This window comes from Aptenodytes forsteri, unplaced genomic scaffold (assembly GCF_000699145.1).
Source record: "Aptenodytes forsteri isolate BGI_AS27 unplaced genomic scaffold, ASM69914v1 Scaffold45, whole genome shotgun sequence".
Taxonomy (NCBI): domain Eukaryota; kingdom Metazoa; phylum Chordata; class Aves; order Sphenisciformes; family Spheniscidae; genus Aptenodytes; species Aptenodytes forsteri.
In genome coordinates this window covers 2,683,203-2,707,110 of record NW_008794458.1, presented here as the reverse complement: position 1 = coordinate 2,707,110, position 23,908 = coordinate 2,683,203, and the positions used below count along the sequence as shown (strand labels likewise).

The following is a 23,908-nucleotide window of genomic DNA, read 5'->3' as shown; positions in this document are numbered from 1 at the left end:
CCTTCAACCCACTCTGAAAGCCTTTTGATACTTCTTACTTAACAGTAGGATAAATCTTAAAAAGTTAACACCGCAATATATTGCATCATCTCTTGCAACCTGTGGCATTTGGGATGGGACTGAAGCATTTTGGGATTTCATAAATGAGCCGTGAAGAATAAAAATATACATTCCTTCTGCATTTGTTATTTAAAAAGGTATATATTTTTAAAAGATGGGGAAAAGAGGGGGAGCATATATACCATAGTATTGCCATCTCAAGGTTTAACTCAATTCTCAAGTGTTTTTTATTTGCATAAAACAGTTTTGCATGAAGGCACGGCATAATTTAGAATTATTTTCTCCACTGAGAGTCAGACACAGCTATTAGATGATAAATCTGCTGAAGGCAATTAATCTCTTTCTCCACCTCAGGAGCAACTAATGCATTTTCAAGGACTTGTCTGGGCCAACAACTATTTCTCCCATCTTCTGCAGGAAATACCCTCAAATTTTCGTAGTGACTGAAAAGAAGGAAGCCTTAGCTTTCTTCCACTTGATGTAAAAGGAGATCTCTTACTTCAAAGGGGAATTCTGTTCCAAGAAAGTTTATGTTTCTATACAGACCATCTACACGCCTTCCCCTACTTGAGATGCAGTCTACCATAGAACCACCTTTTTTCTATAATTCCTCCTGTTCTAACAAATGTTCTGTTTAAGGACAGGAAAGTTTTTCTCATAGTTGAAGATTTAAATGTTTGTTGACAAAAAGACTCTCCAAAAATGTCTTACAAAAACACTGATATTTTGATAGCTTCTAAGTGGTATTTTTTTTTTGTTCTTCTTCAGAGTCTGCTTTTAGAAAATGTTACCTAATAAATTTTAACATAGACCTGAGGACAACAGCATGTATTTAGTGAGTTGTGTGATCCTGCACGAAGTGCTAAGTAGAAGCAGCTCAACTGGCTCAATGTACAAAGGTAAGATCAAAAAAAAGACATATTTTACAAAAGCAAAGAGGAAATAAACAAAATTAGCTAGTGGCCATCCAAAACACCAGTCTGCATTTCAATTTTTAATGTACAATGTACTGTCAGGATATTCAGACAAAGTCTTTTAAAGAAACATACTAAGAAAAAAAAAATATTAACTAAAAAGTGACAGTCAGTTCTAAGTCAAAATGACTCAATGATAAAAGGAAAAAAAATACTTTGGAAGGGGATTAAAAACTTAGGTACCTAAGTCCCAAAGTCTTTTTGTTGTCTTTTTAAGTCACTTAAAATTTTTTACAGTCTATGAACAGTACGTTGTCTGCTTTGGATTAAGTCAACATTTACTATTCAGGTAAAAAGAATGAAATTGCAGCGACTGCTGCAGTATGTTTTTTTATTATTTAAAAAAACAAACCCAAAAAACACTACTTTAAGATGAAAATACAAATCCTACATTATTGATTAGATCTCTAATTCCTGAAAGCATTAAGACTACAAGTTGCCAAGTTCTCTCTTTTGCTGAGAAACTGCAAAAACATCCATAAGTAATCTTGATTGGGTAGTAACGCTACTCGCTCTGTCAGGCAAACTTATCCAGCCAAAGGCTCTCTGTAAACTAAAGGGAGATACAAGATTTCTTTTGGAAGGACTTAAACTCCCACTAGCTATGCATGTATGTTAAATGTAGCTCATCCATATCAAAACATAAGACAGATATGAGAATACATGGCCCTTCTCCATTCCTTTCTCCCATTCCCATTTCTCCTGTCTATGCATTTTCATCCCCTTCATGTGTCAGCCTTAGTGCTTACCAAAATTTCAATCTCTTAATTCAAGACAGCCTAAAACCACCCACCATTCTGGTCAGGACAGTCATTAACCCAGCTGAAGACTACGCCAATGTTGCAACAGGGGCTGCTGAGTAGTAGAAGCGATGCAATTGAAGTGACAGAAGCACACACCAGAAAAGCAAAACCATTTTCAGTGCAAATAACTTGTCAAGTTATACACTCATTTAGTGATGTTTTCTCTCTTCTCCAATCTAAGCTCATGGAGAAACTGAGCTACAAAGCAATACTATTCCTGTCATTAGTAATCATCTTAAAGGTTTCCTTGCTCCTTTTCAAAGGACCTTCTAATCTTTCAGGTTTTATTGTTAAAAGCCACAGTACTCCATTCAAAAATGCTTTATGTAAAATACTTGTAGTCTATTTATCCTTGCTGAACAACCACAAACATTTCTATGCTCCTTGGTGTATAAGCAGAAGGAAGTTTGCTAGCAACAGGAGAGTTCACATCAGCTGCTAAATGGTGCTTTATGTCAGTAAATTGATATATAGGATAGTAGCAGTAATCCTTTAAAATGGTTAAAATTTCAGAAATCAGAGAAAGAATTGTTCCGGGAATGCGTTCACTGCCTAGGCAGACTACGAAAACCTTGCAAGTTAAAGAGTTCAACAAAGCATTCAACACAATATTTTCAAAATTGTCTTCGACGGTTACAGCAATATAACATGCAACAGCTTCATATGATTCAATCTGTTAGCAATGTACTCAGTGATGAGAACAAAACAGCAGAAAGCTGCTTTGCTCCCTGAGAAGATTTGAGAGCCAGTACCATTCTGTCACAGTATAATACCTGAAACATCTGTCGTCTCATGAGATTTTAACAGCTTAAGGGAAGTACATTCTGGTTTTGCACCCTTCGCACAGACGTGAGGTTTTGGCTGTCATCAGAACAACTCTCCACCCTCCCACTCCTCCAAGTACAACCACTTCTTCAAACATGCTGACAAAAAAGGAACAGGCTAAATTAGTTCTGGGCCAAAACAGAGCAAGCTAAACCTTTTACTTAAATATTTCATGAAAATTAAGCACTTCTGTGCCTTCTTCAACACATCAGATCTACCAGAATGTAATCATTTCCATCCTTTAAGCAGCGCGCACCACAGTGTGGACAGTATCTATTAAAACAGCCTAGGTAAATAATGAAGCAGTAAGAGGTTGTGCACGTCCAAGTGTCAAGGCTACTCAAGTTCTTCCAGAAGGAGATGTATACTAGAACAGTCTGCCTCAGGTTCCCTTTGCTACTGAAACTCTTGTAAGAATTTGAGAGCATGCTAATGGAATGAACTGGTATTTTAAAACTTCTTTTTCAGAAATGCATTCGTTTTATACCGCTGGGATGCTCACTAAACAAAAGACAAGTAAAGACTAACTCCTACATCTAAAGAGTATTTTCAAAATATTGACGAGAAGGTATCAGACAGGACGAACTCATTTTTCTTTTTAAAAGCTACCAGCTGCACTTCTGTGCTGCGTCACTCGGGGCCTAAAGTACGCTTACAAGAAGTGTCCCAGGAAACATGGCTTCCTACACAACGTGTAATATCTAAGCTTAACACAGAGTAAATTAAGCAAAGGAAACAAGCTCTTTTAAATGTTTTTATTACAGAAAAACAGAAGGCTTACACTTGACTTAAAAAAGCAGCATTATTTTGTGAATTCAAAGTTATTACAGTGAAGTTGCTTTAAGAAAACTTTAGACTGAAGAAAAAAATAAAATGCCAGATCCCCCCCCCTCAGACAGCATTCTAGATTACTTGCACGACCACAGCAAAACCCTTAATTTCAACATCACTTCTGACACCCAGTATATGACTTGTATGCTTTTCTTCTCCCCGTGTCTTGTTGAATATAGCTGGGAGAAGGATTTGTTGAAAATGGCAGTACATTTCAAGTTTAATTTTCAACAGTTTAGTACACATCTGAGTGGTATTACAGTTCAGAAGTGACCGAGACATGCGCTTTCCTCCTAACTCTAGCAGTTAAGTGTTACAGTTTTAAGAAACAGATCCCAGTGCGATCTGTTTCTTACACAGTATTTATCACATTCAGGTCCATATCTCAGAAGATTTCTCAGCAAGATATTTGGCTACTACTGATTATACACACAAACAAAAATAACCACAAAAATGAAGGCTCATACTTGAAACAGTTCTTAGCAGTGCAGCAGAATTCAGAATTATGTTTTTATTATACACCATAGAAGGAACAGCAGTGTTCCAGTGACCACTTTATTTTTTTATTAACTAAAAAGCTGCAGGTTTCCAGCCTGAACCAAAATTAAATACGTAACTGATCTGTATTTGAAGTCTTAAGAGACAAATCAAGAAAACATATTACTGCCTTAATAGTCCTACATCTTTTACTATCAGCACTGAGTTGTGTTAAAATCCAAAGAAAGGAGGAAATGCAATGCCTAAAAATTCATTAGAAGTGATTTTTTTTTTTTTTTTTAAAAACAACTCAAGAGCTCTACACCATGTTAAAAAATTCACTTTCTAAACACATTTTTAAGCATCTCACTCAAATATATGGTAAAACTACACCTCAAAGATTCTGTCAAAAAAATAAAATCAAAAAGCAAGAAAACTCAAGTCACTATGTACAACTAGCTATAATGACAAAAAATGAAAAAGAGGGGAAAACAAAAAGGGAAAAAAAACCCAGACACCTGCTCCTCTGTATTCTATGAACTCTTTTTTTTTTCCTCTCCTCCCAAAAGGAAAAAGGTTGGACTCAAAATCAGACATGGAATTTTTCTGAAAAAAAATTCCTAATCTACTTAAATATTGTTTATACTGTTTGATAACAAAAATCTTTGAAGTCAGGCATCTACTTACTGTACTCTGCACTGCAACACGAAGCCAGCTGTTACCAAGCTACTTAAACAGAACAAACAAGTTTCTTTCCTACAAGGAAAAAGGATGCAATACATTTTCCCTGGTTATGATTTATATCATCATCAGGTTTACTCAAACACAGAACTTGTCTATTTAAGCTTACCCATGTTTTTTATTTAAAATTCCTTAATTTAGTGCTATAGCATAGTAATTTCTTATGTGATCAAGCTGCCTTATAAGGAGGACATTATAATCTGTATCATACAGTAATATAGCCTGAAAAAACCCAAGAAACAAGCAAACAAAAAAAAACCAACAAGAAGAAAAAAAGCCAGCATGAATACTAAGAAGAAGAACAATGTAAGTTTTTTTTATGTGGTACTTTCCATGACATCAACGCCAAAGGCTGCTTTATAGCTTATCCTTGGAAATTTTAACCCTGGACACAAATTAGTCCTTTTCACAGTCACGGGGTTGTATTAAAAGTGACTTTTATGATTAAACAGGTAACAAAAATGCATTATATTGACCAATCTCTACGAATGTTATTATTATGCTCTATTAATTCCCTCCTTCAGAGTAGGTAACAGTCTCAAACAAAAGTATCAACACCAACTACCTCAAAGATACATAACAATCTGAATTAAACACTAAAACACATTCACACCATTCAAAAAGCTTGTCATTAGAGAGGTATCCAAAGCAGTCAGAGGGTGTTTATATTTATGTCTTTCTTTATCAAGTTGTACTGTGGATTCAGAAAACTTAAAGATCATTTGAACTATAAGTTTGTGTAAGCACTCATACAAAACAATTTAACAGGCAATCATGTTCTAAAAGGTTTATAATGTAGTTTTCCAATATTTTTAGCTGCTAAAACACTAACAAAGACTTAATTTAGCATATAACTCCCACATCCTATAGCAAGTAAACATTCTTGACTGCCAATAATTATATTATTACATGGTAAAACACTCCTCCAATTCCTAACAATTTACATTTAACTTGAGAAAATAGAAAAGTTTGGGGTTTTTTTTCCAAAATAATGTGCAACAGGTAGAACACGTGACTTCTTGGAAAACTCTAAGTTGTCTTTAGCTATCAGGCTCTGAAAGACTTTACAGATCTCTTAATCTTTCTCAGTTTTCAGCCTTAATTTTATATGAAAGAGTGTTTAGCTGGGCTATATTAGTAGTAGTTCATCACATACACTAAGGTCAAATAATGTTATCTTTATCTCACTGTTCTGGAAATGAACAATTCAAAACTCTTAAAAAAGGTGTAGAATTGTACCTGCAAATTTCTTCTGTTTAAATTGCTCTTTGCGAATCTAGTAAAGAAAATTAAGAGAACATCCTTTTTTTTTTTCCTGTCAATTTCTGAGAAAATTTGAATACATGCAAGTCAAAACTACCGTAATGCAGACAAAAAGGTCCTCTTTCATGAAGATCATCAGTAAATGACTACCTTCAATAAATAAGTCTATTTGGAAATTCTAGAGAATTCTTTTGCTAAACAAGTTAGTCTTTTTTCTTTTCCATTGCATCTTTCTGTTTAAGCTCTCCATCTGAAAGTTCTGTATATTTTCCGTTCTTTTCCTCCTCTTGTTCTTCCTCACTGCCTTCGTCCGTGAGCTCCCGATCACTGTTTTCCTTTTTAGCTGCCTCATGTTCATCTACCCCTCCATCTGTATCAGCTGTGCAGATTCCGTAACACATAATGCTGATGACCCCAAGGGGCAACCCAAAGAGAAAGCATCCCAGAAGTGGTGAACTCTTGAACACAGACTGTTGAAACACAAATTTGAAGTAAAAAACACCTTCAGTGAATATACAAAATTACTGCGTTACTTCTCTGTATTTACAGAGTCAGTTGGGTTTTTTTTGTTTTTGTTTGGTTTTTTTTTTTCTTTTGCTCCATAAAGGAGGAGTCCTCATTTTTTTTTTAATGAGCTTATAGTAGGAATTGTTAAGACTTCAAAGTTCAAATATTACAATGTTGCATTGGGACAGTTAATATTAACATGCCAACCGTATATCCTATTCACTGTTTGAAGCTTGAGAAACTATTGTTCTAACAGCATTAAAATAACACTTTGAAGCAACCAGTTTCATCTCTTATTTATGCCTCATTCTCGAAAATTAGTTTGAGTAATAAGGGATCTGCAGAAACATTCTGTTATTAGACAGCTTCCTATTGAAGAGTAGTTTAATGGCAGGACTTTTGGTTTCAGAAACTGATGGCTAAATGTTGCACATTCACAGAAGTTTGGAAGCCACTCATTCAGAAACGTGTGAGTTTCAATTTAAATTCACAGCACAGGTTTTTTTGCTTGTGTAGGAGAAGTGAAGAAATGGATTTGTGTACATCTTCCCAACAAAATTCTGTTAAGCATAATTCACTTATAAGAAAGATGATAAAAATATTTGCTCTAAAACTACACCAAGTGTAGTATTTAATCCCCTTATGCTCTAACCAATTAGACTGAAACCATAACATTTCTCAGAACATGAAAGTGTTATCAATTTCAGTCAAAGGATGTCAAAAGGGTCAAGGAAAAGATTTTGAATTCTCCCTGTTCTATCCCTTAAAATACGTCAGACTAATACAGAAAAGGAGTGAAAAATGAAGAAACTAATCTATGTTGAATATTTAGCACATGGGAAAATATTATTAAAAACTTTAATCAAGAAGTTCATTTGGCTTAAACCTAATGTATATATACCTATAATATATACACAAGATATATAATATAAACAAACATATATAAAAATATTTCTAAACCCTCTGAAAACATTTGCATCTTGATTGACGAGGGCACCATCTAATTTAACGAAAAATAAAAGACTTACCACTACAGTAGACTTGGCATCATAGATTATTCTCTTGATTCGTTGCAGAAGTCCATCACCACCCTGTGCCTGAAATTTCAAATGGAACCATGTCAAAACTGCTGACACTTTTCAGTTATGATTCCAAAAGTTCATTCTTCAGACCTTGCAATCTTAAGTCCCTTTAGAAGGAAATGAAAAGTAATTATTCGTGCATCTCATGATGCCCAGACACTCCAACTTCTCAAGAATGGATAAACATTTCAAGTCTCATGAAAAATTCTCTCACAATTGTTTTAAACAATCAGTGCAAGCTTTAATAGTGGATTGGCACTCCACTCTCTTACCATAGAGGAACACTAACAGAAGCTACCAACTGTCCCGATGTAACAATTATAAAAGTGCAGAGATCTTCTGAACTTTCCTGCAGCTGATGGATATCTATTTATTGATTATGACAGAAGCAGTTAGAAAAATCTAAGAACTAAATAACAAGAAAATATGAAAGTATAATAAAGAAAACTTGTGTCAAGCAATGACAGACTATACCTACATTGCCACCTAATTTAGCAGTCTTCAAAATAACCACATGAATCCAAAGGCAATTTGTCTGTTGAACAGGACCAGTTTTCACCTGTCTTGAGTTGGCAGAGAAACAAATGGGAAGACAACCTACATTTTGGAAGTCAACTGATCAGCACTTGGCCCTGACCAAAACCTCTCAAATTACAAAAAAGTCCACAAAGGTGAAACAGACTCACAGAAGGCTACCTATAGGGCCTTACAGAAAATAACAAGAAACTCAAGGTGAATAATCCAACATTTCCCAAGGAAGGAAGGGGGGGAATGTTATACTTCTCAGATATTTCACTGTGGTTCAGAAAGTCTGCATCCTGTTACTTGTTTACCAGCATACTTTGAAGACTGTCATTCCTCAACAGCTGCACAATTTCTTGGGCCTGAATGTAGCCAAAGTAGTGCCATTTTATGTCCATAGACACCATTTAGCTTAAATGAAGTCACATTCTGTATTGTGTCTTTTATTAGCGCTCTCACATACATAAAAAGATGTGAATTTAGATAGATCTTTAATCATTCTAGCTGAAATACTGCAAACAAAAGGTAGAAAGACTTAAGTGACACTATGGCAAAAAACACAAGGCATCACAAACGAATTTCCTCAAAGTTAAAAAACAGAGAGAAACCAGTTTCATTTGTTGTTTCAACCAGAAGGATATATTTAAATAGAGCCAAACAGATGTAGATTAACGTAATTCAATGCAATTAACAAAGCATTAAAAAAAATGAGAATTGAAGAACAAAGAACCGCCAGATAAATTGCAGGAATACCCCTCACCTTGCAACTGGAAGCATGGCCAGTAAAGTCATGAACAGCAAGCAAATCCACCTATATTATGCTGCTACACCAATTTGTCAGATTAAATAAACCAAAGTACCCCATATGACTGAAAGGATCTACAGCATTACTTGTCATTACCACCCGATGACCTAAAACTGCTGCCATAACGTAAAGTGGGATTGAGCTAACACAGTAAGCATTCAATATACAGTGAAATGGGGCTTAAACCAACATCGGCTTCTCCCAGGAGGCAGCCAAACGATTTGTTAGCACTGCCCCCCTTTGTGGCAAAGCCCTCCTGCCCCATAAGCACAAATGAAAGCTCTGATCCATGATCTCTTTCCTCATCCACGCAACATAGCCTTCTGTTCAACTTACACTGAGGGAATAAGCAAACCTGAGTTTGTTTTGCCAACATTAAAAAAATGTCCAAGCAATCAATTCCAGATTTATTAATTTTGTTGTTTTAACAACAGACAGCTCATTTTTAGTCTTAGAGAAGAGAGAGAACAGTAAGCTTGTGTCCGTTTGTAATACGCAAAGCAAGTATAAAACTGGTTTTTGAATCTGAACCTATCATTCATCAAGCTATTGGATTTATTTAATTTACCACCCAAAAGAAAGGGCAGAGTTGAATTACGCACTATAATTTTAAACAAATGCATTTAAAGCAAACCAGGAGATTAATAAAAAGCTCTCCATTTACCAGTGACACCAGTAAAAGGAATATCAAGAGAAGTCAGCTAACATTATGCTATAAGCAAAAAAAAGCTTGCTTTCCACAAGAGGTTCTGCAGTCAGAACAGCAAGCAATGGCACACCTCAAGAATACACAATCACATATTCACTGACAGCACCCAAGACAGGAAGACAGACAGGACAGGAAGATAAAACACGTGGCATAGCAATCAGATTAAACAAATTTTTTCCCTGCTTTAGCATTTAAGGAAATAAACACCAAACAACATATTCCAAGTCACAATGAAGACTTACTTCAGCTGTACCATCCAAGATATTGTTAATAAACTGAACCATGTCTTCTGTGTTCTCAATGTGCCTATCTGGTAGAAAATACTGCTGATTGGAGGTATTCAATACAACAATAGTAGGGATTGTCAAGTCACTGGAAATATAAAACAGATAGTTTATACATTTAAAGAACTACTGTGTAAAACACTGCAATTCAAATAATTCCTACATAATTTAAAAGGGTATCCATTAATCTTCACTTTGCGTGTGTTCCTTATAGCAGTTCCTTAAAGGCAAGAGGGAAGGGGGAAGAGAATCACCTGAATGGTACGAGCATGTTTCTCATTAACATTTTTTCCTTCACATCTGTGTCAGCAACACTATTGAAGCTGATTGCATTTTACATACCCATAGTGACTGCAAATCAGGTACCTTATGACTTGCCAGTTAGTAAGAGATCACAGATAGTAGCCTTGTATATGAAATGTGCTATTAGCACAAGTCATTAAGTGTTTTAGTGCACAAAGGCAAAAGTATAATCCAAAAGTTCAATCCCATACAGCCATGGTCCAACTGATCAGCTCTATCCGTCAACCTCTACCTGTCAAGTCAAAAGAATAAACCATACCAACCAAAGTTTTTCTACCAACCAGAGTTTTTCTACATCTCTTTTAGATATGGCAGATGAGTTACTAAGTTTTTAAACAGTCATTGCTCAGCAGTTGACCTTCACGTGCATAAGCATTGTTTAGTATAACAGAATCAGAAAGAAAGGAAAAAAAAAAAGAAAAAAGGTTAGAAATTAACTCTGGAAATAAACCAGTATAATCTACTGTTCAAAGTAGCCCTAAATCCAAAATTAGATCAGGTTTACGAAAATTTAATACTGCACACGTACACAGAATCATAGACTCATTAAGGTTGGAAAATTCCTCTAAGATCATCGAGTCCAACTGTTGACCCAACACCACCATGCCCACTAAACCATGTCCCTAAGTGCCTCATCTACACGTCTTTTAAATACTTCCAGGGATGGGGACTTCACCACTTCCCTGGGCAGCCTGTTCCAATGTTTAACCACTCTGTCAGTAAAGACATTTTTCCTCATGTCCAATCTAAACCTCCCCTGGTGCAACTTGAGGCCATTTCCTCTCGTCCTATTGCTTGTTACTTGGGAGAAGAGACCAACACCCACCTCGCTACAACCTCCTTTCAGGTAGTTGTAGAGTGCGGTAAGGTCTCCCCTCAGCCTCCTTTTCTCCAGGCTAAACAACCCCAGATTGTTCAACAAGAAAGATTTAAAATACATTAAATAAGTAAGGTGAAAAATCTCCTGTACTGCCAGTTTTCTACAGTTCTGTCAATAATGAATTTAAATACTAGGTGGCTTTCCTTCACAGCAGAAGCAATGCAAACCTTGTTTTTCTACATTTTCACTCTTGTCTAATACTGCCCCACCCATGTACATTTGCAATCCACGTAATATTGATGATGATTTCAGCCTTAACTGTGGCTATCAATTATTTCATGAAACTATTGTTTAGCATTTACTCAAGATTCCCATTTTTCTTTGAAGTCATAGAAATTATTCTAAATTTTCCTCACACATTTTAGGTGTTTTGTTTCTTTGAATTTAAATTCAATTCCAAACCTAGAAGTGAACAAGTTTAATATTTATACATGAAAATTTTCTAAACTCCTAGAAAGCCAAATACTTCAAGATTTAAGGTGCAGACCACATTCCCAGTACTCAAGTTGAAAGCATGGTGGCACCTCAGAAAATGTAAGGCCAACTACAGAGATAACAAAATAATTTCATCCTTTCAAAGGAACTTTAAAAAAAAACCAAACAAACAAACAACAAAGCTTTGCCAACAGTGACAACCTGCAACATAAGATTCTCTAAATACAATTTTTCCCTTGACATTTTTATTCTCTATTTATTAGGAACAAACAAGAAATATAAGTAGGAGGCAATCAAACCAAGTCAGGTGTTTTTGCAAGTGCCTGGTAACAAGTTATCAAACTCTGCCAAAACACCTCACCCCAGCCAAAACAGAACATGTTTTATTACTTGGATGCAGAAAAGATCCGCCCCCCCCCCCCCCCATTTTTCGAAAAAAAAAAAGGTGCTTCTATTGCATTTAACAGTCTGGCAACTGAGTTTCTTGGAGTTGGTTGTAGAGCAGCTGAAAGAAAAACTTCATATACAAATTTTATATGCTATAAACAGATTTATAAAAACACGTTTAATATGTTTCTTCCAAGAGCTGAGGAATTAATACTCTACATACACCTACAGTTGACATTCCAATAATGCTATATACCTTAGCTTACACAAAGACGTATCTTTGCTTTCAGTTTTCTTCTTTTGTGCATAGTTTTAACTACACCGTTTTTAATCCAACAAAAGCATATTCATCCACTGCAGAAGAGACAGATAAATTATAATGTCTACTAATGGAGTTAAGCCAAGTTCATAAGTGTACTTCTATCAGGGACTACTACTTCTATCCCCACGAATCATACAATATTTTGTCCTTTGTGAAGAAACAGAATTTGTTCCTATGTGCATCTAGCACACTAAAAAAAAGTATTCTGCAATAGATTTCTCACAATTAGGGAGAATTTCTCTATTTCCACTTACTGCCATCTAGTGGAAAACTGAAGCACTTGCAATACAGTTTTACTCGAATTACTCAAGTAGCCACATGAAGAGCAGGTACTTATAACACTGAATATATTTTGCTGCATTCTTTTGCTGCTTTCCATTTATGCTGGAAATGTATACACTCTGTTTAGAAAATAACTAAAAGCCTGTGAGTACTTTAACAGCAATGTCCCATACACTACAAATTATAAAATCAGGCATTTTGCAGATTAAGTTAAACAATCCAGCTGAACAGATCTTGCCACTACACCACTACTGCTGTAAGTGGCAGTTCTGTCGGCATTCTTTTGCTGCTTTCCATTTATGCTGGAAATGTATACACTCTGTTTAGAAAATAACTAAAAGCCTGTGAGTACTTTAACAGCAATGTCCCATACACTACAAATTATAAAATCAGGCATTTTGCAGATTAAGTTAAACAATCCAGCTGAACAGATCTTGCCACTACACCACTACTGCTGTAAGTGACAGTTCTGTCTTCTTCCCCTTCATTTTCTTCCTCCCACAGACCTCATCTCCCTCCCCTGCTTCTTTGCACATCAGTTCTGGTACTGAGCAGAATACACGGGAAGACGTTTAAGGGTTTTGTTCGATCAGCAAAGTAACTCCCCTATTCGCCTAGCCAAAAAAGCAAATACTTCTCTGCCAGATAAACAGGACAAAACAGCTCAGCAGACAGTCAGACATAAAAGCCTGCACAGGAGAAGCAATTAATGAAGTGAGGAAGGTCTCACTTTTGGCAACTATAAAGCACTAGATCAATCACATTACTTAACTTCAATTGAGACACAGCTGTTTTTAAATTAATTGTATTCAGGTGTTAATCTACAGACATTCCACAGAAATACAGGCTTTGTGCCTCATGAATCCCCATGAAGCTCCTAGAACCTTTAGGGGCAGAAACACATGCTTTGATCCCCAAGAAAAGGGTTTGGAAAACTTACAGAGCTGTTGTATTGACCCCTGTTTTTCCCTTCTTTCACTCAAAATGCCAGAGGAGAACAAGTAGTCAACTGTAAATGCCAAGCAACTTAACTCTCTAATTACTGCATTTTTAGACAAGGATCATAATAAGGCAAATGTCATGCATCTTGTTAAGCTACTTATATATTTCAAAATGTACCATGTACATATCAAGTGCAGACAGCATCTTCCATGCATTTTATGCTTCTTCTCTGCAGAAGCGTATTTCTATGCATGTCTTAAAAATGCTTCAAGAATGAAATGTGCCTCTCCAGAAATAAAAAAAATAGATAATGCATAAACATTATTTACATTTCCTGTTACAAATTGACATAACTTTTAATTTGTCTAGTGCCCTGTAAATTTAACAAAGGAAAAAAAAAAACACCACAGTTCTAATAGAGTAATTAATTTAACAAAGTACACATAAAAGATAAGCTTTGTCAATCAGCATTATCAGTAAACCAAACTTCTAACATTAAATTATGCAGTTTCATTTAATGAACAACTGATACTATGCTACATGCTGAATTCTGAGGACAGCAATTTTTTTTTTTAACCCATGAAAGGCAGGAGCTCTTCATAAGATTGTTTTCAATTAAATACACTTAGCAACAAATACAAGAGAAGAAAGAATATTCAAATAAAAATTTACTTACTCCATTAGTAAACTGTTAATGTAATCATTTCCATCCATATGGCCAAACTGGAAATCCCTGTAAAAGAAGCAGTGAACAACAGAATGATGAAAAAGAAAACAGAATAGTGGGTTTCAGCAAAAAGTTCCTCCTTAAATATTTTTCCTATAACTGAAGATGAGATCACACACTCAGCAATATAATTTGAAAATTGACTTCCTACAAGACGGTCAGCATCCCAAAACACACTTAGTTAATGGAATGGTCTTATTAAAAATCAGTATATGAATATAAAAGCAGGCACTATAACATTTTTCATGTAGAAATGACTGCTGTCTTAGAAAGGTTAATGCAGAAGCTCATTTAAGATATCATTGTACCGTGTCCCTACCTGTGAAAGTGATCCCGATAATCTCTAGCAACTTCCTGAATAATAGATTTTAGTCTGGAGGGAAAAAAAGTGACATTGATAATTCAGGATATACTCTGTCAAAATACAAACAATAACCATTGAGATTTCCCCAGTAAGCAGCAAATAGTACCTCATCAGCAATAAGGATTCCCTATTCCATTAACAAAAAACACCTCGTTCATCTTGCTTGGTTTCTAAGGTTTGAAAGGTTATCTACCACATAGTCTCAACACGAGAAAAACACAGTCAGGCTGCTTCACTCCATCTACTGCCTTCTGAAGATGCAGCAATGTGACTCTAAAGAAAATCCAAAGAAAATAGCATACACAGTACTTGAACAATATTTTCTTAGTCTAATTATGTATGCAATCAGAAAAGGACAGCAGAAGGTCTTGTTCCTCTCTTCAGCAAACTCCAACCCAACTGAAAACACCCCTTCTTAATATAAGTTCCACAGACAACTAATATATAAGCATCACTAAATTCATTTTTAATGCAACTGAGCTGAAGAACAGTCATTTGAGATGAACTTAGTAAGTTTAAACAAAGTCATCTGAACTCAAGTACTCTCGTCTATGTTTAAAAGGTGACACAATAGCTTTAAAAAGCTATGCGATCACTGTTTGCTCCTGTGATCTCATTAACAAATGGCAGAAGAGTGATGCAGGAACTCCCATAATCTCATTGAACTCACATGTGCTTCAACAGAGCCATAAATTAAGTAAATTCAGTAGGCTGAAGTCATAAATTAGAGAACATCCACAAGTTAGCATTTCTTAATATTTAAGAAACTTTTCAAAAGTTCTCTATGTCATACCAGCACATTTCTCCCATAGTGTCACCAATACTCAATTCTGTACCTGGTATGTTCCACTGAAGAGTTTTTATCATCAATGACTGCAATAGCCACAAGTTTTCCTAAAATAAGGAATAAAATACTTGAAACCATTTAAAAAGAAACACACGTTCTCAGATGGAAAATACTCCAACCTAGAAGATCAGATACTTTCCAGGGACAGGAATTAGTTTTAAGTATAAACTAATGTCGATGCCAAATAGCCTCTTCTAGCTGATCAAATTGTGGTTTTCTTAAAGCTACTGAAAATAAATTAAGATGTGGCTTAATGCCACACCACTAGATTTCTATGAAATGCCTACACCTATAGAAAGAAGTTAAAAGAGGAAAAACGCAGATAAAAATTAATTCCCTACTCAAGCTGCATAGTTGCATATACCTAAATATGAGGCTATGGAAACCTTTATTATATAATGGCAATTACAAGCTGATTCTAACTGATTGAATCACAATTGTATGGATTCAGTAACGACTATTTTTCACACTATTGAAAATTTGGAGTATTATCCTTACAGAAAAACACATGGAAAAATTTACTGGCAGAGCCCAGAATTCATTACATCAGAAAAACACAGACCTCTGTCAGAGGAGTTTGAAGACCAAACACCAGAATATACTGATCTTTTCAGGATTCACTTTGTGAAGTTTTTCTGATTAAAAGAAAAAAAAAAGCGCCTCCTAAGGTGAACCAGATCAAAATATGTTTAGAAAGTTGGCCAAAGGTACTCCAGATCAAGGACTTCCTGTTCGGAAAGCGGATCTGTTAACAGTGTAGTCATCAGCTGGATTAACCAAAGCCTCAGAGTGCAGAAGAACAGTTTGTTAAGTCTCTCTAGAGGCCATGACTCATTCAAACCCCTCCCTCCCAAACCAATCTATTGCTCAACGCTCACCTATCTCTATGCCACAGGAAGCATTCCCCGCAAAAAAAGAAACTCACTCTTGTTCATGTAATACTGAAGAGTTTTGAGGACAAGAACAATGATTCATTCCCAGGCTTTCTTGTGAAACAGCAATAGCTTTCCCCCACCCCACTTCTTCCATACCTCAGTTCTCACTTTTTCCCATTTCTTTCCACACCTTAAGACACTACCTAGTGAATACACTAAAAGACAACTACTTTTTAGACTGGAAAAGAAGACGTAGATAAATTCCAGGTACTGTGTATTTATACATAAAGCTCTTTATTAATACAATGGAGAAGCCATCATTTATTTTTAAGTCGTAATTTTTTTTTTTTGATAATTTGAGGAATTGTTAGACCAAAATGTAACAAGGAAGAAATATGCTACATTTAAACAATTTGTAACAGCATTTCTGTAAATAACCTTTTAAAATGTAGATGTAACAATATTAGTTTCACAAACATGTAAGAACCTAGACATTTCATAATCTTTAAAGCCTGAAAGAACTCAATGTTGCATTGAATATAAACTCCTTTCTTTTGAAATGGAATGTAGATTATAAGGCATCCTGGCATGGAAAAATCAACACTTTCAGCATTTCTTCTGCTACTTCAGAGTATTTATACCTTAAGAGCAGTACAAGTCATTTGCCTATTCCAGAAGTCACTTGGTTGCAAAGTTGTTATTTGGCTTGCAAAAAATTTTAGTAGAGAAAAGCTAAAGTATTCCAGGACAGGTCCACTTTGGTACATGCTCTCCTCCCTTCCTTACCATACCTACTTTAAAGATATCTGAATCCATTAGATTTAGGACATATCTAAATCCATCCATATTTGATACATCTAAATCCAGTCATAAAATTCCCTGTAGGTATCCCAAGAGTTAATATGTAATTCATGCAAAACCTAAGCCACTCTTAAATTAAAAGTACTACTAATTTTTTGTGAATACTACAGGATTAGACATACTAATTTTTATGTTGAGGAAAGGAGTAGTGTAGGCTTTGGATGAAGCCTCTAGTCAATAGAACAGGTCTCACCAACACCAAAAAAAGATTGGCGCTATCAACTCTAACTTTGAGATTAATTAATTTTCGAAGTTCAAAAAACACATTCTTAGTGCTCTTTAATTTTTCTTAGTGTTAAGTACAAGAGATGCCAAAGAGTTTAGTGGTAGCAGCATCTCACCTGTATCTCCAAGTTCATACAGCGTAAAGCCATCTACGTTAAGATAACCTTGAAATCTTTCTCTATTTATCCAGGATGACAAATCACCATCTTCATACTCTAAGAGGAAAAAAAGAAAAAAAAAAAAGGAATGCATTAAAAAGATTTTTTTTTTTTTTTTTTTTTTTTTTTAAGGGGGGCAATCAGTTTTTTTTTTCAGTACTATAGAGGCAAACACTATTTTTTCCTCTTTTTTCCTTTTATTGTTGTTAGACAAGATCTCTCACATTTCTGGACATTTCAGTTTTAAAACTTGTAAAGCTATTTTCAATTGTTGAACATAGCAAAGCATGAAAAGCTGATTTGATTATTTTTTCCCAAATCAAGGATAAACAATACTATTCTAGAAGATAACTGTGACCCAATGCAGAAAGGAACAGTTTCAACCCCTGTTTTTAAAGGGGGTGTGTGTGTGTGAAGTTTCAAACAAAGTAAAGAGATACAAAAATACAGAAAGCAGTATTTGTGAGAGTCTTTAAATGAAATAGAAAGAAATCAAGAAAAAGTAGATGCATTAACAGCATTGTGAATGTAAATGAACAAATATTTACATATGATTCAGAATCAGTTATACTGAAGGCTACGGTTTCAGATGCTAGACATTTTAAACCCGTAAAAAATCAAATTCTAACACATACCACCAACACCATTATAATTAGAGCTTAATCACAAGTAAGAAAGAAAAATGTATATAAACATATATATGATGCAAATATATATACTCACACATATAAATGCACATTAAATAAATTAATTTGTGTTAAATCCTATTGTATAGAGTGAATTATCAATAACTTCAGGTTACCAATTAATTGCCCTAAGTTTGTAGCAAGCAATTCCAAGCATGAAGCTTCCCATAGATCTGCATCCCATTCCCCTACTACGAGGAAGAAAAACAAAACACCAGACAGGGATTTTGCTAAACCTTTTTCTTATAGCGAGCTCTTCAAATTTCTGCCCAATCATAACAGTTGCACATATAACCTTATCCAGTCTCTTATACCATGTCTTCATAACTTGTTTGATTTACAATAATGTTTCTAGTACATTATAAAAGAGTAAAATTTTTACAAAGTAAATTTTAAACCTGGATTATTACAAGTTTTGTGTTTGTTTTGAAAGGTGTGGAAAAAGCAAGCGGGCCACACAGCAAAAAGCAATTCAGAAGTGTTGCTCTTTGACAAGCTTTCCTTCTCCAGACCCGTTAAAAAAAAAAATAATCAACTGCAAAACAAGGAGGCTATAGAGTCAATTTTTATCTGGAGGACGATTGGTAAGGCAACAGACTGAAGAGGAAGACAAGTACAGCCATTCTATGAAATCACAAAGAATATCCTTGACAGCCCATCTGGAGTATTTTGCTGTGGTACTACTGATCCTCAGAAATTAAAACAGCAGAATAATCTTCTGAGTCATATGTTTTCAATTTAAAATAAAAACTTGCATTTAAAACAATCTAAATCAAGAGTAGATGTTTTTGTAAATAAGTGGTGTACTATAAGCCAACCCATGATATACAATATAAGTACGCATGTGTACGTGCACCTAACAGACTATAAAGCACAGGCTTTACAGTATAGTCTGAGTATAATCTAGCACTTATAAATGGATATCCATACATATGGATATACACTTTTTATATAAATGGCAGGTGTACTGCTGTCAGTGGTGTTATGAAACACTACTAGTCTCAGGTGGCCATTCTACAATCTACACGCTGAACAACCCAGTTAAAGCAGTTTATCCAGCTGAAAACTGCGTATCAACTGCTCCAGTGACAACAGTCCACATCTCCGTAACCTCTTTTTGTGAGGGACACTTTCAGGAAGGGAAAAACAGACTGAATGGTCAACCATTCTATGTATGCATAGTACACTCCGTCAGTTATACAGGGAGAGGTTATGCTGTCTGATCCTTTCCTACTACCAATATCCAAGTAACACAAATGTGAAAGTTACATATGCTCAAAGCTATCAGTTAAGGCCCTCCAAATTTTAATATTGGGAATAAAGGCAGAATCAGTTTCCTCTTCCTTCACAGTTGTTGAAGGAAGACTTGCTGTACTAAGAAAGTATTGTATTGCCAAGACACAAAAAGCTCAAACTGGACTCTTTTGTGCGATCTCTCAGCAGAGTACACATTTGAAAAAAATCAAGTTAACTTCGAGAGAGAGATCTGACTGTCAGGAAGAGCACTCAGAGAAAATCTGATTAACTGTTTGGAACTGTAAATTCATCTTACGCGTGACTCCTCTTCAGCAAGAGTTTTCTTCTATTTTGTATATGAAGAATTTGGACAGTGAGTGAAGGGATAACTTTCATAAGTGCATTAATGCCAGCAAAGCAATAACATTAGAAGCTGCATCTTACTGCTAACGCAAAGCAAATGACGTCTACTTCAGTATTGCTAAAACCAATTCCTTCTCAAATGCATTTTGTTCCATAAGAACTAATTAGTCTTTTCTCTTTTCCTTCATGAAGGAGCTGTTATTTATCATAAAATTGGGGAATTTCCCAACACCAACACAACCTTCAAAAAAATCCCAACTGTTCCAGTTTCTCCATATATACTTTAAATATCTTGTCTTAAGGTAATGTCCACTTTTACTTACCATCATAAACAAAGTAAGTTCCATCTTTGAAGACCACAACAGCAGGCAATTCAGGCAATGTCACATACTGAAAGAGGTTGTTTTCAATTAATCCATGGAAGATTAAAAGATTTTTAAACAAACAAACAATCTTAAAATGAGGAAATGTAGTCCATGGGGAAAATATCAAGTACATTTAAATGTTTTCTGTCTACATTTACTAAAATAAATTTATCAGCTTCTGCATATTAAAAAGTAACACAACATAAACACATTTTTGAGAGGTAGGTCTCACAAAGTGTAAATGAAGCAGGATTTTTACTAGTATCTGCAGTAGCATGAAGAATATTGGTTGGACCTGAACTTTAGATAGGCGATCATAACTTGAAGGTTTTATCAGTCATGCTCTCTGTTCCCAGTTCGTGCTGTTGTCAGCATACCTGTCATACCATTACTTCTACTAAATGGACAGTCAATATCATAGAGCAAAATAATAACATTGATAACACGTCTCACTAAATCTGGGCTACTTCCTGTGGTTCAGGCTGATAGGAATACAAAGACATAGCTCCAGCAGCCAAAGCTACAAATAGCCCTATTTAGGCAAACAGAACAATGAATGCCTGCATTATCATTCTAAACATGATATTTAGGATGGTCAGCAACATACTCAAAAAAAATACACGGTGTAGAAACCTTTTCCGTGGAACTTAAAAGAATCTTATTCAGCTCATGTTTTCAGTAAACTGCCACAGAAGAAATACTGCATCTACTCCGTACTGCTTGCTACCACTCTAAGTTAGAATTCTAATAGCATTTGTGGTTAAGAAAGGACTGTATCATGAGCTTAGTTTTGATGATGATGTTGGCTGAATTGTCTAATTTACCGGTATGTTTGGGAAACGTAAGAACAGTATCATGAGTGCTTTTCCAGATGACATGCCTTCTACAATCATTCTGCATTATCTTTCTTGGAAATAAATGTTAAAGCAGTAGGTTTATAATGTAACAGCTCACATGAATGAGCAAGAAGGTGGTAATTCTAGACGATGCTTTATTCTCTTATTTGCCCAAAACATAGTTTAGCATCTTTAAAGGGCAAATCAGTCTATGTACAGCTTATGGCTTGCAAAAGATGCCTGAAGCTTGGAACAAGATTACATAAGGTGACAAAACAAAGCCTAACAGTGAATATTGTCATGCAAAGCCTTGTTACAACTAGCGACCACTGATTTCATAACATTTTTGCTTCTCTCCATACAATATTGCATACCATCACTACTTCAGTTTAAATGACATTTGTGGGAAATTACATTCGGTGGGAAAAACAGCTCGCTGCTTATATCACTGTGATCACAGAATCTCAAAGAGTTCCAGCCTTTTACACTCTTTCCACTGCATGAGCGAACAGTACTTTTCTTGCTCAGCTGGGACTGAAGTGCAAATAGCAATATTCAAATTGAGGTAGATTTTGATACAAGGCTTCTGGAAATCTAACAATGCACTGTTTATAATGAGGCCTGTTCTATTTATGATGTTGGAAAATGCAGGTGCCTAAAAAAAAAAATATAACTTATACTAGTTCTCACCCTGCTAATCCCAAACTAATTTCAAAGTCATGCGTTATCAGGCATGGAGTAGACTTAGTTCCCACTTGGAGATAACAATAAATGAAAAAGTCTCTTGATTTTGCTTCAACACATAAGCAACAATGGTTAGACTAACAACAGTAGTAACAATTTTTTCCACCCTTGTGACTAACTGTAAATAATTTCCTTGTTACGGAATCCTCCAGAGCCACATGAGAATTCTGCAGCCAATAGACTGGATCCCTGGGCAGACTAATGTTTTGATCAGCCGTACTGCACAAGGTGAAAAATAACTCACCTTTTCACTTACTTTTCTGATTATTAGGGTACCAATCGTACTCCATGCCGTAGACCCCCAAACTAGTTATAAAAGTGGTTGGTGAAAGGGCTGTCAGGAGCAACAAGAGCTTTGCATTGGCTAAAAATCAAAGTATCTACCTTCTTGAGGAGGTTGTATAGTCCACATTGAGTTCTGCATATCTACTGTTTAATTTTGTTAATATGAGTGAACAAGTAATTTGGCCAATACAAAGCAATGACAGACTGAAACTTGGTTTGTATTCTTTCCCCATATAGACTCAAAATTTAAATGTTTCAGTGTAATTAGTTTTCAGTGTAATTAGTTTGAAATCCACCAAAGCCAAATACATTATAAGAAGTCATCTCTGTGTCATCAAAACAGCAAAATTACATATATGAGATGAACTATACCATTTCTGTGGAAGTAGTAGGAACCAAAACAGTTTACCTCAGGCAGCACATCTTCTGAGGCAGAAAAAAAGTATGTATAAACTATTAGTTCTGAAGCAACTTCAATGTATTTTTCCTGCAAAAATACAAACAATGTTTTTTATTTCTGAACTATTAGTATGCTTCAAACGAAAGGTTTGTGACATAACTTATCTTCAAAGAGTAATTAGAAAATATGGTTATGACAAGATTGTAAAAACACTTCAATAAAAGTAAAAAAGGATGAGAATATTACAATCATGCACTTCAGTCTTTTAGAAGATATTTTAAAATACATCTGTGAATAGCCAAAAGAAGTAACTTTATTTAATCAAGCTTCAAACCTTTAAAGGAGATTCCCCACCAACATACACAAAAAGTACACGATGTCTTTTTTGCACGTGCTCGAACATATGGTGGCTAGGAAGTGGCCTGATAAGAGGTCTGGGAGGAGGGAAAAAAGAGAAAGAAAAAAATCTCAGTTTCTGCAAGCTGCAAAACCCAAATAAATAAAAAACCCCAAGAAAATGCCATAAAGTTTTTTGTGTTGTTTTTTTAAAAAACTGAATTCCCCAATGCAAATTCATTTAATTTTTCAATTTACTATTTCAGTTTCAACTAAAAGCAAAAAACCTAAAAATCCCCCCAAAATAAACTCATGTTCCTCAAATAGCACACTTAAATTTGAAATTAATATCTTAGTACAAAATGCTGCTATGATGTAAACAAGCATGCCATTTACTGGCCACAGAATCATAGACTGGATTGGGTTGGAAGGGGCCTTAAAGATCATCTAGTCCAACCCACCTGCCATGAGCAGGGACATCTTTCACTAGACCAGGTTGCTCAAAGCCCCATCCAACCTGACCTTGAACACTTCCAGGGATGGGGTGCCCACAGATTCTCTGGGCAACCTGTTTCAGTGTCTTACCACCCTTATAGCAAAAAATGTCCTCCTTACGTCCAATCTGAATCTACCCTCTTTCAGTTTAAAACCATTGCCCCTTACCCTGTCAGTGCAGGCCCTGATAAAAAGTCTCTCTCCAATCTTTCTTCTAAGCCCTCTTTACACAGTGAAATACCACAATAAGGTCTTCCCAGCCACAATAACGTGGCTTAGACAGGTGTACTCTGTGCTGCGTAAAAAAAACTGGCTGGACAGCCGGGCCCAGAGAGTTGTAGTGAATGGAGTTACATCCAGTTGGCGGCCGGTCACGAGCGGTGTTCCCCAGGGCTCAGTTTTGGGGCCGGTCTTGTTCAATATCTTTATCAATGATCTGGATGAGGGGATCGAGTGCACCCTCAGTAAGTTTGCAGACGACACCAAGTTGGGCAGGAGTGTTGATCTGCTCGAGGGTAGGAAGGCTCTGCAGAGGGACCTGGACAGGCTGGATCAATGGGCCAAGGCCAATTGTATGAGGTTCAACAAGGCCAAGTGCCGGGTCCTGCACTTCGGCCACAACAACCCCATGCAGCGCTACAGGCTTGGGGAAGAGTGGCTAGAAAGCTGCC

The 23,908-nt window shown here is 35.7% G+C and overlaps 1 protein-coding gene across 1 annotated transcript in view; it reads right to left on the bottom strand.

The window, feature by feature from the left end:
- Positions 1-6,027: 6,027 nt before the first annotated feature.
- Positions 6,028-23,908, bottom strand: part of TMX3 (thioredoxin related transmembrane protein 3) — a 31,258-nt gene continuing 13,377 nt past the window's right edge. The window contains exons 7-16 of the mRNA XM_009290870.1: positions 22,741-22,840; positions 22,416-22,493; positions 20,100-20,166; positions 17,450-17,548; positions 15,362-15,419; positions 14,481-14,534; positions 14,111-14,167; positions 9,842-9,971; positions 7,510-7,578; positions 6,028-6,444 (exon numbers count right to left, since the gene is read on the bottom strand). Of these exons, the coding sequence (XP_009289145.1) occupies positions 6,178-6,444; positions 7,510-7,578; positions 9,842-9,971; positions 14,111-14,167; positions 14,481-14,534; positions 15,362-15,419; positions 17,450-17,548; positions 20,100-20,166; positions 22,416-22,493; positions 22,741-22,840 (979 nt within the window). The 3' untranslated portion in view covers positions 6,028-6,177. The remainder of the gene's footprint in view (positions 6,445-7,509; positions 7,579-9,841; positions 9,972-14,110; positions 14,168-14,480; positions 14,535-15,361; positions 15,420-17,449; positions 17,549-20,099; positions 20,167-22,415; positions 22,494-22,740; positions 22,841-23,908) is intronic.